The sequence below is a fragment of the Sinohyriopsis cumingii genome, chromosome 6 (assembly GCF_028554795.1).
Source record: "Sinohyriopsis cumingii isolate HCF-2022 chromosome 6, ASM2855479v2, whole genome shotgun sequence".
NCBI classification, from domain to species: domain Eukaryota; kingdom Metazoa; phylum Mollusca; class Bivalvia; order Unionida; family Unionidae; genus Sinohyriopsis; species Sinohyriopsis cumingii.
The window spans coordinates 70,055,180-70,069,800 of NC_142966.1; the positions used below are offsets into that span (position 1 = coordinate 70,055,180).

The 14,621-nt window shown below is 33.7% G+C and overlaps 2 protein-coding genes across 2 annotated transcripts in view; one reads left to right on the forward strand and one right to left on the reverse strand.

The window, feature by feature from the left end:
• Nucleotides 1-8,260, reverse strand: part of LOC149797159 (proteasomal ATPase-associated factor 1-like) — a 45,698-nt gene extending 37,438 nt beyond the window's left edge. The window contains exons 1-4 of the mRNA XM_089961832.1: nucleotides 8,178-8,260; nucleotides 5,174-5,214; nucleotides 2,856-2,959; nucleotides 1,093-1,194 (exon numbers count right to left, since the gene is read on the reverse strand). Coding sequence (XP_089817958.1) covers nucleotides 1,093-1,194; nucleotides 2,856-2,959; nucleotides 5,174-5,214; nucleotides 8,178-8,242 — 312 coding nt within the window. The 5' untranslated portion in view covers nucleotides 8,243-8,260. The remainder of the gene's footprint in view (nucleotides 1-1,092; nucleotides 1,195-2,855; nucleotides 2,960-5,173; nucleotides 5,215-8,177) is intronic.
• A 389-nt stretch (nucleotides 8,261-8,649) lies between these two features.
• The window catches only part of LOC149797160 (WD and tetratricopeptide repeats protein 1-like), a 54,611-nt gene continuing 48,639 nt past the window's right edge, over nucleotides 8,650-14,621 (forward strand). The window contains exons 1-2 of the mRNA XM_089961833.1: nucleotides 8,650-9,013; nucleotides 13,329-13,412. Of these exons, the coding sequence (XP_089817959.1) occupies nucleotides 8,963-9,013; nucleotides 13,329-13,412 (135 nt within the window). The 5' untranslated portion in view covers nucleotides 8,650-8,962. The remainder of the gene's footprint in view (nucleotides 9,014-13,328; nucleotides 13,413-14,621) is intronic.

Sequence of the window (14,621 nt, forward strand, 5' to 3'; positions counted from 1 at the left end):
ACATCTAATACGAATGTCCCATTTGAATTCTAAATGAAATAAATGCATTATAGTAAGTAGCTTACAAGCAACACTACTTAGAAAGTAAGCTCTGATGACAGCATGCACCATTACCTAAAATCACAAATAATATTACAGTGTACACACAATTTTAGTGAAAATATCAATTTTTAAAACATTATACTCACAGTAACATTCTATAAAAAAAACCCACTATAATCAAGTAAGATTACTTGGCTGGGTTCACAGTACCAACTGTTTGCAACTAGTGTTATATTTAAGTAGCCACCATGTGTGAATGCATTACTGAGCTAAAGATAGAATGGAAAGCAAATAACTTGTGGGATGGTGATGTTTAAAGTAAATTACACCAACTGATGCACCTTGTATTATTTTTATTTTGTAAAGGCATTAGAACATTTTAAGAGTGACTCCATTTATGTTTAGTCTGATAATCTCATGTGTTGGAATAAAGTGACCACATAACATTTAATCTTAATTTCATATTTTTGACCACTGCTAGTTGTTAAAAGTGCATGCTTCTAATTTGCTGCAATAAGCAATCTGCAGACATTTAATGATGATACAGATATTGTGATTATACTGTCATTCCATAGTGTATGCATTCAAAAATGTTCATCTCCAGAAATTTGCATGAACGATGCTGCAACTGTGCACCAGAAAGAGCCAAATACCTCAAATAAAATGAACCTGACAGATTCTGACCTTGACTCTCCTCCCAAGCAACACAGTAAGCACCTGCTTATAAATCAGTCGTTGACAACTTGGAATGAATAAATAAATATTTTATACATACAAATTTGTACATTATTTAAAAATAAAGAAATGGAGAGATATTCAGTGCAATATTTTTGTTTTTTGACTTGTTTTCAGGTTAAGAATACGTACCTGCTGCAGTGCAAGAACTCTCCACATTGTGATGTACCAGTAATATCACAATATGCATGACATTATAACAAGCCAGTCATCCGCACGTATCATCTGGTGTTTTGTTTCAATTCTAAAATGAATAACTCGTCAAAACAATCATTTTTATGGAACCCACTCTGCTACATTTGGTTAATTACTTACACTTTTCCTTGGTTTATGGACTGTGGAAAATGTTGTGTCTGCTGCTATAAACTTCCTTGTACAGCAAGCTGCATCTTTAGAATAGGTAACCTTGATCTTTTGCTGAAATAAATGGGTAACAAAACGAAGATGATGAAATAAATGGGTAACAAAATGAAGATGATCAGTTAGTTACTTCCAATGCTGTTTCAATTATATGTATGGGTAAAAAATATAATCAACTTTGAGAAATATTTTCAAAATTATCACAATTTTGATTACTCGCAGCTCTTCCTAATTTCACATACAACTTACGTATGTTCTAACAGGCTTGTTTGTATATCTTGCCAGTATTAAAATAGTTAACAGTGCTTGTAGAAAATTAATGAAGCAAAACTTTTAAAACTTATGTTGATTGAATTGTTGATATGATCTACCAGATTCTGAATAATTCCTGGATTGTGATTTTAGTGTATTATACCTTCTTATGATGATAATGATCAATAAACATATTCAGAGTTTAAAATAAAAAGCAATGAGTGTCAAATCTGCAACCTGTTTTATGGTTTTGTTACCTGATGCAAAAATACAAACTCCTAGTTCTGAATCTTATCAACTTACTAAAAGATCCTTTCAAGCACATTTCACCCATCTAGGATAAAAATTCAAACTGATAACATTTGCATGAAAGTAAAAGTTGATTAAGTTTTAAAAATTTCTTGGAATATTCAAATACCCTTCATTATGATGATTAAGGCAAGTGTATACTGATGAAAACAGATTTTTTTTACAAATGTCCAAAAAATACATTTACCAACTGAATGCATGCATGGTGTTGTGACTAAGCTTTAAGTAACAGGAAAATTCAACAAATATTTTAACGCACTAAGTTATAGAATGAAAATTTAAGAGGAACTTACTGTGAATTAAATCCCAGATAATAATAAAAGTTCTATCATAATAAACCTGAATGTGTCAATATACCAATAGCTTGACCAGTCTGATGTACTAACAGTCTTGATGTATCACAATAATATAATCAGGAATGTCCTTGAACTAATTCAAAATAATGTCAAAATAGTTTCAGTCCAAAATGCCAATTTCTCTAGTGATGCTGATTCCATGTATTATGAAAATAAATGTTTTAGTTACTCTAGTTTTTGTATCTTCATTCATGTTTGACAGCATATTTGGCATGATCTGTCAAATATATGGACAGGTCCTTATGCTAGGATGCTTTGTGTTAAGTTGATCAAACTCTGTTCAACACTTTTTAAGATAAAGTTGTGTAAATGTTTGTTTTTTATATAAGAAAAAATTTAAGTAATGCCTGCACTAATTTATGACAGAATGGCATCTTTGGTACAAATCTAAACGCCATTCAAGCTAGGACACTTTCTATCAAAATCTGATCAAATTCTGTTAAGTTATTATTTAGAAGAAGATATTTTTGTCTATTTTGGGTAAAGTTACCAAATCTGATGGCAGATTGCATCATTTGCATAAATTTGAAAAGACTTAATATGGCTAGTGCTGGTAACCAATTTAGATACAATACAATGTTCAGTGGATTTAATATTGCAGTGTATGTGCCAAGTGTAGGCAGCTATAAAGTCTTTCTCCTATCATATGAATGACTTGAGAAAAAAAAACATTTTCTTAGTTCTTCTACACAACAATAAGAAAATTAGCTTTAAAATAATGCACTTTATATGCAGCAAAATATGCTAGTTCCTGCATATTTTCAAAAAGTACAGGGATCATATAAAAAATAAATGACCTACCTTATTTACTTCTAGAACAGAGAAACCATTTGATCCCATTACATAAGGGTAGCCTTCTGTTGATAAGCCCTGAGTCTGCAGTTCCCCATGCACTGTGGGTCGACCTGTAAGCAATTGAATAAAAGTATTTATTAAGATCATTTGATTTGTAACATTGGTTAAAATCAAAAAGGTGAAATAATGAATAAATTACAAAAATAGCAATATCTTGGTGCAGTCAACAATTGATAACATCATGCATATCACATGTTTCATCCAAAATATTTGACTCTTTTTGAATATTTCTTGGGAAAAAGAGAGTCCAATAAATTGTGTCATGTGGTTCTTGTATTGCCCATAGTGTATACAATTTATGAGTCTTTGAAAAATAAAAAAGCTTGCAAACAATATACATTTGTCCAATTTTTTTTAAACACTTTACAAAATTTTTAAGAATTAATTAATGCTCAATAAGGTTCTTAAAAATTAAACGTGTAAAAATGTGTAAGTTCTGCATTTTCAAGACATAAAAAGCACAGTAAAAGCCACATGAAATTTTTGTCAATCTGTAAAGCTTAAATGACTTTTGACAAGTGGAAACTATTTTCATACCTAAGAATATATACAATTTTCTGATTAGTTTCCTACAAAACATGTACCTCTTGTCTTGAAAGGCTATTTTGTCTATGTTGCTGCAAAACATTACCATCAGTCCATATAATGCATCTATCATCAAAACAGTTTACAGAAGAAATTCCAACCAGTGCATTATTATAGTTGCACTGTACATACCTTCTAGATCAGGCATTTGCAACTTTCTTTAGGGTGTGGTCTAGGTAGCAATTTGTAAATGTATCAGCAAGTCACACCATATGCCAGATAAAACCAGGTAATGGGATGGATGTGGCATGTGAATGAAGGTTCTATATGACTGTTCTAGGTTATGGATAAAATACAAATTCCTAAATAGTAAAATTGAATGCTTTAGTGCAGGGGTTTCCAACATCTGGCCCATGGGCTGCATGCAGCCTGCCAAGCCATATCCTGTGGCCCGCAAATTGATTGGCATCACAAGGTGTCATGAGAGCTAACAAAGGTGGTATGGCCCTTGGGCCATAAAAAATGCCCTCATGTGGCCCTCTGGGTGGTTAGAGTTTGAGACCATTGCTTACTTGCAAAAAGAAGAATAACTAGATAACTAAAACACTGATCATATAATTCTGATATGCAATGTTATCCATTAATCATCAAAACCCCTGCTGACTTACAAATGTAGAATATACCCATGGCACTCTTCTTCATATTATAAGAGATGATTTATGAAGGAAGTGTTTAGCATGGTGAACTTGTGACCAAAAAGGTGTCCCTGGATAAGGCCTTTACTATTTACACACTTTTTGGATATAAAACAATTTCAAGTACAAAATTTCATCCATATTTATAAAACAAAAAAAGCAGTATGTGAAAAGAAAACAAGTGATACCAATGCATTAATTACCTAACTGTATATTTGAGCTGGGTGCCATCAAAAACTTTGTACCATGATATATCACTGTATTTCTGGACATACCATAATACATGCCATTGTATACTGCAAATATTTTAGGGACAATAATTTAATGTTCAGGGACAGGGGCCTGACACTTTTTTTGTTGAAAATTCCATCTGTCAAAAGCTGGAAAATTATTGTACTCTGATTTATAATAATGTAACACCATAATAAAATCCATTATATTATTTTTTAAAAACTTACTATCTGGAGATAAAAGAATACAAAATATCTCAGCTTGTTGCCAATGGCCACCACCCCATATTAAATTTAATTATTTTGTCATGAAAAATGAAAACATGCTGTTAATATCAATAAATTCATAGCAAGGTTACTCAGGGATTTCCGTATTTTTCTTATTGATGGAAACTACTCAAGTATGGGTACAGTGAAAATGCACCGTTGTATGTACCACCAGAAAAAATACTGCAGTAAACCTACATACAAATAATAGGTGTATGTTGAATCAGAGAGATGTTGTGAAGATGCAAGACTTTTAATGCTGTTGTTAATATTAACACTACTTTTCCTCAGCAAAACTTGGTCCAGTACATTTATACTGTATGACACTGAAATAGACAGCAATCATGTTTTTTTCTGCAATTGTTTAAACATCTTTCAAGACAACTTACAAGCCATGTAGTTGCAACACATCTAGAGGCATGTTCCCACAGGAGTGATGTTTCTTGGGGAAGAACAACTGATGTTAATAATCACTGTTTAAATGCATGCATTCAAACCAAAAAGGGAAAACAAGAATATAAACTAATTCTAACATTATTTTTCTTACCTGTAACTTTGTAGCTCAACCAGACCTTTCCTTGATCATCCCTAAAATTTTTAAATATAAACATTATTCCCATGATAATGATCACTAGAATAAATATATAATATGCAAGCTCTAAGTACCTGAAAAATGAAAAAGAAACTGATATACAAGATTTCTGACAAAGGAACAGAAGGAAAAGACACCCTGACATTTCTGAGGGCAATACTAGAACATGACTTGACTGTTTGGAGCTAATATTAAACTTCTGATATGGATCAAACAGAAATGGTGCAGTGTCAAGCAGCTATGTATATCAATGGTGATTGCAAAATTGGGGATGTGTACTTGGGACGTTGGATAACATGAGGCTAATAGCTTTGTGAAATTAAGATTCTGTGTAAATAGACATAGCTTCCTCAAAATGTCTTAGACTGTTGGGAGCCTGGTACCAGCAAAAACAAAATTTAAATCTTCAAAACCTCTGTAACAAATAATGTATCATTAGAGCTTAGATGTTTAGAAATTTTGAAAGAACACTAAAATTTTCAAAGGACATAAAACTGAGGAACTTGTGTTTGGAAACCAAAGTTAGGAGATGACAGGCATGCATTGGCCATGGCTCTTCTAAAAGGTAAAACAGAATGTGTGAAATCCAACTTTTTTAAGTAATCAACAAAACAGAACATCCTACATACATATATTAGTTGACTGTCAAGGGACATAACTCTGGCAAAAGGGTAGACTACACAAAACCCACACTCAGACATTCAGATTAAAGAAGCAATGTTCACATCAAACTGCATCATATTAATATGTTCTGATGAATGCTTCTGAGCTATGCTCATTAAAAACAATGTGAAAATAAGTAAAATGACAAGGGATATATCTCTGTCCACGATAGAGAACATGAGACTAAACCCTCAAAAAAGAACATACAGGTCAATGAGTCACTATTCTTACCAAACTCCATCAGAATTTGTCAAATCAGAATATATTGAATAGCTCCTAAAGTATGCTGGTTACAAGGACATGCTGTGGTGGAAATTTAAAATCAATGGAAAAAGGGCAATAACTCTGTTAAGGCTGGACCCTAAAAAGAACAAACCTTTATAATGCATATCTACATGAAATTGGCAGTCCACCTACCAAATGACACTCAATTATATGCAAGGGTTGCAGAACTTTGATGGTTACAAGAAGTGCAAATGGATAAACAAACAGATTCACTAAGTGTGTATGTGTGTGTGTGATTTGGATGTTTAATGTAGCTTTAACAATATTTCATTCATATTGCTGTGATGTCTGCAGTGTGGCAGTTTATAGTGATTCCTAGCACAGAGGCATCATGCTGCGGACATGTAGCATGATGTCCCACCCAGTCACATTATCCTCACACCAGGCTGACCAGTCCTAACACTAACCTCTTAATGCTGAGCACCTAACGAAGCAGCTGTTAGTACCATTTTTAAAAGTCTCTGATATGAATCAGCTGGGGTTCAAACCTGTGACCTCCTACATGTGAGACTGATTAACAGACAAATGGATGGAGTGAAAAGGTACTTTCATTACTATTTTGTTCTAATGAGTGGTACCCCAAAAAAATTTGAAATCTGGGTGACATGTTTTTTTAAGCTGAAGACCATCCCTGATGAATGACAGTGTAATCTCATGAAATCTCATGACCTATCATTTAGTGCATTATCTGGATGGCATAATAACAGTGAATTAGCTCTGAACAAGGATCAACCTGATCAATATTATCAAAATAAATTAAGTTACTCTGACAATTCATCAATGGATGCAAGACATGTATGAACTATCAAATTCATTTTATGCTTATAAATATACAAACCTTCATGCATTTAAAAACAAAAAATATTTTAATGTATTTCCCACTGCTTTTCAAGTTTCGTTCTTATTTGACAGTCGCCCAGTTAGGGCCGTGACTATTCCTACAATGTAACACAAATCACCCAATATTTTTGTTCTGCAGGGTGATGGGTCTTAGTGACTAACTAACGGCACTGTGTAGCATGTTTTGATGTCGACTAACAGTGTAACAAAAGTCAAATTTTCTGGAATATCACACAAATGGCAACCAATAATGACACTCTTCTACAAAGTAAAGTTATATTGTTTTTGGCAGACTTTACTCACCCTGATGTTTTTTCTCTAATAAATTCAAATTCTCACAAAAGAAATGGCCCTGTTTTCAAGTTTCATTGGCCGACATTTCAGCTGTCTGGAAAGCGATGAAAGCCGGGAATGCCAGAATCAGGTTAAGCTGAAATATTATTCTTTAGCGAAAAGAATACAAATATATTGTAAGCAACATTTCATTTCGTTCAAGAAACATATCCCCCACATGAATCTAAACATACTTCGGCATACCACGACACTGTCACATTGCAACAAATTCAAATGTATGTCAAAAGAACATGAAAATGCACCCATTTGCATGTGTTATACTTTCATTCCGCCAGGATAAAGACAGCACATTAAGTTTATTAATTATATATAAATTAGTGGAAGAGTGTCGATATAGGCTGCCAAGTGTGTGAGACATTCGTGAAAATTTGACTACTCATTCTGATATCAACCAACATCGGAACACGCTATACAAGGCAGTTATTTGGGTAGTAAGACACAGCATCAAAACAAAAACATGTGCTGTGTCTTACACTGTAGGAGTATGGGTATGACGCCATTCTTCGAAACCTTGAAAAGATGAGAAAATTAAGTGAATATTGTATGGAAAACTTTTTTGATAGAAGGACGGTGAATCACATCCCATCTGATGACTTTCTCATACGAAGCACTAATGCCAAACTTCCATGCACTATATCAATTCCCTATCCAAACCAGAAAGTTGCTACTTCATTGGCTTCGTCAACTATTTGGAGGCCACAAACCTCAGCTGTTCATTTAACTTTCGATTTTTCAGACATATTACCGCAATATAATAATAGGAAACTCAATATTCTATATTCAAATATTAAAACAATGAAATTGACAAATTGTTTACTTTAAAACCTGATCCCAATCGCTTTGGAGTATGATTCTCTCGCCCAAAGCAGCCATTGTTATCATAAAATAATCTATACTTCCGGTAAGGTTGCCGTAAACGGTTGCAGAGAATACGTAGTTTTTAAACTAAGTTTATTAAATAGATACAAGTGAAATATGTCATATGTATTATTTTTAAATCCTTCTCTGTCTATAAATCCGATAGATTTTATTGAAAGATGATTGGCCTAAGAAAAGTAGAAGTACGTGTGAGTGTGTATATCTATTAATAATTAAATTAAATGAAACGGAATATAGTAAAATTTTGTAATTTTTATGCGTCCTTTTATGATTTTGCAAAAACGAATTCCAATATATTAATCTTATCATACTATTTATATACTAAGTGCATTAGATAGAAGATTTTTTACATCTGTTAACTTCAATTAATTACAGTTCGTTTCTATAAAACAAATTCGTCAGCAGCGTTGCTCATCAAAGCTGACACAAATTGTGACAGAAAGTTTTAACTCAACGCAACGTACAGTGATAAAGATTTGTGTGCTCATTTCAGCTCTTTGGCTTGAACTGCTGGTTCCACACAGAACTTCTAAAAATGATCATATTGTTATATTTTTCCTAAGCAAATAGCACAAAGACGTAAATGTTTTGACGGAAAAACAGTCTCTTCAGGCAGCGTATTGTTGCTGTTTACCTCCGAGGCTCTGTATACCTTTATACTGGACAAGTTAAATATATTATTCATACTTCAGGTTCTAACTATATTTGATCGTCATCACGGCCATGAATTACACGAGAGGAACGCTACGGAGAAAATTGGAAAGGGAAATTAATGTGAGTTTTGTTCAAGAACTGAAACGTACAATATTTGCAGTGATACAGAGATGTTTGGTTTTGGGGGTTGTTGTTGTTGTTGTTGTAGGGTTTAACGCCATTTTTCAGCACACGATAGGCTATACATGGCGGCCAGTATTAATGGTGGAGGAAGAACCCGGGAAATCCCCGGAAAGAACCACCACGAGGGGTTGGTTAGTCCTACAATGTAAGATATATCACATGTTATTTATGTTTTAGTGCTACTCCTTACTACCCAAATGAAGGCCTTGTATAGCGTGTTCCGATGTCAGTTGACATCGGAATGAATAGTCAAAGTTTCAGGAATATCTCGCACTTGGCAGCCCATATGGACACTCTGCCACAAATTGATATGAAATTAACATACATACTGTGCTGTCTTTATCCAGGTGGAATCAAAATCTGACACATGCAAATGGGCGCATTTTCATGTTCTGTTGACATACATTTGAATTTGTTGAAATGTGACAGTAGTCTAGGTATTTTCAAGTATGTTCGTGTGGGGGATATGTTTCTTGAATGAAACGAAACTTTGCTTACAGTTCCAATAGGCATAATATATTTTTATTCATTTTGTTAAAGAATAATATTTCAACATAACCCAATTTTGGCATTCCCAGCTTTCATCGCTTTCCAGCCAACTGAAACTTAGGCCAACAAAATTTTAAAACAGGTCCATTTCTTTTGTGAGAATTTGAATTTATTAGAGAAAAGACATCAGAGTAAGTAAAGTCTTACTAAAACATTATGACTTTACTTTGTAGAAAAGCATTATTATTGGTTGCCAGTTGTGTGAGATATTCCTGAAAATGTGACTTTCATTATGATGTTAGTCGACATAAAACACATTACACGGCACTGTTAGTTAGGCAGTAAGACCCAGGCACCCAAAACATAAATATCAACATCGAAGTCTTACATGTAGGACTAATGGTTGGTAGTTTATAGTACAGCAATGCAAATAGGCTTATTAGTTCCAAGGCAAAGGGAATAATGTGCTTTGTACAAGGAAACAGCATAGTAACTGACCCATGCTGGTCCATTGGTAGGATTCGAACCTGCACTGTTTTGGTTTTGAGTTCAGCACATTAACAACTGAGCCACTGCAGCTCCTGATATAGAGATTTATAATGCAAAACAATTCTGACAAGGTGCTCTTTTAAAACTTTTATCCCCAATTCAGTAACTTCTTTTTGTTAGTAACAGAGAAATGCAAATATTGTCATGTAAAGAAAGTTCTACATATCTACCAAATTCATACACAAAATTGTAAAGATGACTACATCATGTGGCAACTGATATAGTATGGCAACTGTTACAATCTCGCTATTAATAAAGCCAGATTTCTGCACTATACTATCAGCAATTTAAATAGTTCAGTCCTTAACATAATGGGGTTTCTTGGGTAATGAGGGTGGGAGTACCATCAATTAAAATTTTGAATAATGAGATTTGAAATACTTATTAATTTGTATTCTTGCTCACTATCAGACCATTATGACTTGCAAGCATTTGTAAATGACGGTATTACCTTTATCTGTATATATAGATGACATGAATTGCAATTTTAGAGAACAAGATGAGAATTATTATGGTGTGCATAGCATGCACTGACATATAACTGAAAAAAGACCATCCTACATTGAACTTCCTTCCATCACATGAGTGTTCTTAACTGTAACAGAGGAAAGTACCATACTGTAATATATTGCATTATATGTCTTGGGATCTTTATTATTGCTAATTTTTTTACTCGTTTTTTTTTAATGTTCATTCCAAAACTATATGACTATTTGGTTATTGTTTACACTATTTCTTGCTAAAGAGCAGAGATCAGTTAAATTCACTGGATATCTCTGGGTTTTCAAAATACACTCTATGAAAAATCTGCATTATGAAGTATGTGTTATCAAAGAACTCAGTTTACTTGCAATAAGATAGGGATTAATTTTGATGATGATAGTTGATACTGACATGTATTGATATTACTGATTTTGCCATCAAATGAGGGAAATTCTGTCCAAAAAAATTTGTTCACTTGAAATACATAATTTTATTATATCTAGACTGTATTTTGTAAATCATCTCTAATGCTGTCTTTAAAATAAATTGCTTGAGGAAATCAATTGATTTTATCTTGATATTTCTTTATAAATAGCTTTGTGATGTTTCATTTTCTCTGTCCTTTGTGTAAACTCCAGCAACAGTTTAAATTAGTTGCAAATTCTCTAAGTCTGGTGAGATACTTCATCCATGATCATAATTCGTTGCAGATTTATTTCATTTCTAATTTTGTCCCCCTTAGATCACATAGAGGAGTCAAAATGCCAAATACATAAAAGTGAAATTAGTACTGTAGCTACAATTTTCTATATGAATTGCACTTTTTTAATTTAAAAAAATATGCAATTAACAGTCATGGACACCCAATTTTCCAGGATTAGTTCATGTTTTAGGGCACAATCTGTAATACACTCTAAGGGTTGGGGATGGGTTGGGAATAGGGGTATGGTTTGCTCAGAAATTATTTTAAAAAAAAATAAAGCTCTTATCAAATGAAAATTGATAATAAATTATAACATACATAAATCTTTGCCATCTGAAAAGTTGTTGTTGTGGGGTTTAACGCCATGTTTCAGCACACGATAGGCTATGCATGGCAGCCAGTATTAATGATGGAGGAAGAACCTGGGAAAAACCACTGACCCACGAGAAGCTACTGGCAAGCTTTCTCACATACCCACATTGGCTGAATCCTAGACTTGAATCCATGCAGACATAGGTGATACAGGGATGGTCCTGGCTTTTAAAAAGCTGTCGCCAAAAAAATCGCCAACCTCAATATTTTGTCGCCAATTTTCAAAAAGTGTCGCCAGAACAAATAGTGTACATTTTTCCAAGTGTTAATTTAGTCTATTAATGTAACAGGCAATGAAAATTACAAAAGATGGGTTACTTAATTCTTTAATTACAACAAGCATTAACAAAATGTTACAAAGTGTTACATGAAGGTCCGTCGCAATTTTAGGGCTGCCCACTTTTTGAATGCAGTTTCAAAGTCTAATTTTTCACATCTGTACATGCTGATTCTCATGAAATTCTCGAGAGATGAGATGCAGAGTTTATTTCTGATGTCAGTTTTTATGAGGTTCATCTTACTGAATCCACGTTCACAGTCAACAGCACTGACAGGTGACACCAGTAGTCTATCAGCAGCCCCCCCCCCCTTATGGCTAGCTTAACAAAGCTTGTAGTGAATTGCTTCCTAAATCCCAAGAATGATCACTGAATGCTGTATAAATTTTCTCGACAAACAGAATAGGATCTACATTCCCACGAATGAAACTTACACGAATAAACACCTGGCAATATTGGACCGTATATATAAGCATAAATTCATACCCAATTTAGAGATTCTTTCACTCTTGTATTTTGAGAAATAAATAATTATTATTAATTATGCAAAACTGGTTGTTGTTTTTGTTTTGTGCTATTTCTTGTTTCGGAGTTTAAGTCTCAGCAGCCGTAACATGGATTGATGGCAAAAGGAAAAGATCAATGAGTAAAATGCTGCACTGGCGACAGATATAATTGTGATTGAGATTTTTCCATTTGCTTTGTATTTATACACAGTAGTCGGTACTTCAAAGGTTATCAGTTTTCTATGAAGGTTCAGCAAAACTATTGTACTGGTATATGTAAAAAAAAAAAAAAAAAAACCAACAGAAGATTTAGCCATTCAATTAATTGTATCTGTTCTATTCGCGTCTTCAGAAGTCGGTCAGTTGTAGGTATAGTTCGGTAGCATGATTGACTGCATTACAGCATACTCAGCCCAGATGTCAGCATAAGCAGATTATGATGTAACAATGCACTGTAAAGATGGGGTTGTCAATACGAACAAAGGATTGTTTGTGTAACAGATTGATTCCAATGCATTGCTTAGTCAAGTTTGTGGCTTCCTTTCGTTCTCCTTTTTAATTTATCCAGTCCAAATCTATGATTGTGTGTACAAATTAAATAACCAAAAAGTCTGTCGCCAAAAAAATCGCCAGATGGGATATTTTTGTCGCCAATAAGGAAAAAAAATCGCAATTTGCGACATTGGCGAAGCCCAGGACGATCCCTGTGATATGGCAGTAATCCATAACGGAGAGCGCTTTAGACCACTCAGCCACTCGGGGCCTCCCACCTGAAATTGAAAAGATGAATTTAGATGTGTCAGCAAAATTGACCAAAATAGGAACCTGAAAGTATAGTTGCATATATTCAACTTTGTCTTTTTTCTCTATAGGCTTCTGCTTGCACCAGTTACCAGAGAAATCTGCAAGTGACGCCACATCTGATTGCACGTCTTGGTCTTGAGGCAGAGTTAGAGGTTTGTATGTCTGACTATGGCGTGTGGTTGGTTACGAATAATTTGTTCATAAAGAACAATTCCCATTTAATTGAGTTAAACTATTATTTCTTTCCATGTTCACTGTTAGTATTTTTTTGAAGTTGCGACAGTCCTTTTTTAGCTCAAATATGCAATGAAGAAGGAAATCATATGTGCCCGTGTAGGCATCAGCTTTTGTGTCCCGCCATGGTTACAGTTTTTAGATCAAGTTCTTTTTTATATCTGTCTTTTTCATTTATCATTCAAGGTGGATGTTTCATAGGAATATCAATGTTTCACTGGGGAATATATCACATTTTGAATCTTGGCAGTTTTAAGGTCTTTGACTGTATACTGTAAATTAGCAAACATAACATGCTGTCCATGGTTTTTCCAACCTTGCACCCCCACCTCCCCATTGGTATATATATGTCCATGTATTATACATTTTAATTTTTACTTGTACTATTATGTTGTAGTAAATATTTCAAACAATGCTCTAAGTTAAATATGTTACATTTCAGCTGTATGTTTTAAGCTTAAAAAGGATATAATAGCAAGAAGAATAGACCTGTATAATAAAATCAGCATCATCAGTTTAATAAGTTACTCATTTATGAAGAATGACAATGTTGTTTTGTTTACTAATATGTTATTAAACTGCCATAGATATAATTTTAGAACATGAACTTCTTTTGTGATATATATCAATGTCAGTAATATTAAAAGAATAATGCAAATTGTGTTAAGTAGAATTTCAAAATACCAGCAAACCTTGGATAAGCATTTCATTGATGGTTGAGACATGTGATGCTGCATTTGATTCTCTGTCTTATTTGGATCCAGAGCTGACAAATTGACTTCCAAAAGAATTTCACATTTACGGAATCCATTGTGAGTAGTAGATGGTATTATTCATGCCAGAGCTCCCATACCTTAATTTACTACATTGTTGATTTGTAGAATCAGATGGTACATAGTTCATACCATCTGATGATTGTTTACAGGTACATGATAATTTTATTGATTTTGAATTATTGGGTCGGCATAGCTTTGTTCCTGTATTTAAAAAGAAAGTATGTGGAGTCATCATAGAATAATTGAGACAGCTCAAGGTGAGGAGACTAATTGTGAATTGGCTTAGTTTGGTTGAAATAGCTATGCTGCGGTATGTCCTTTTATCAAGTGGAATGCATGGATCAAAATTTA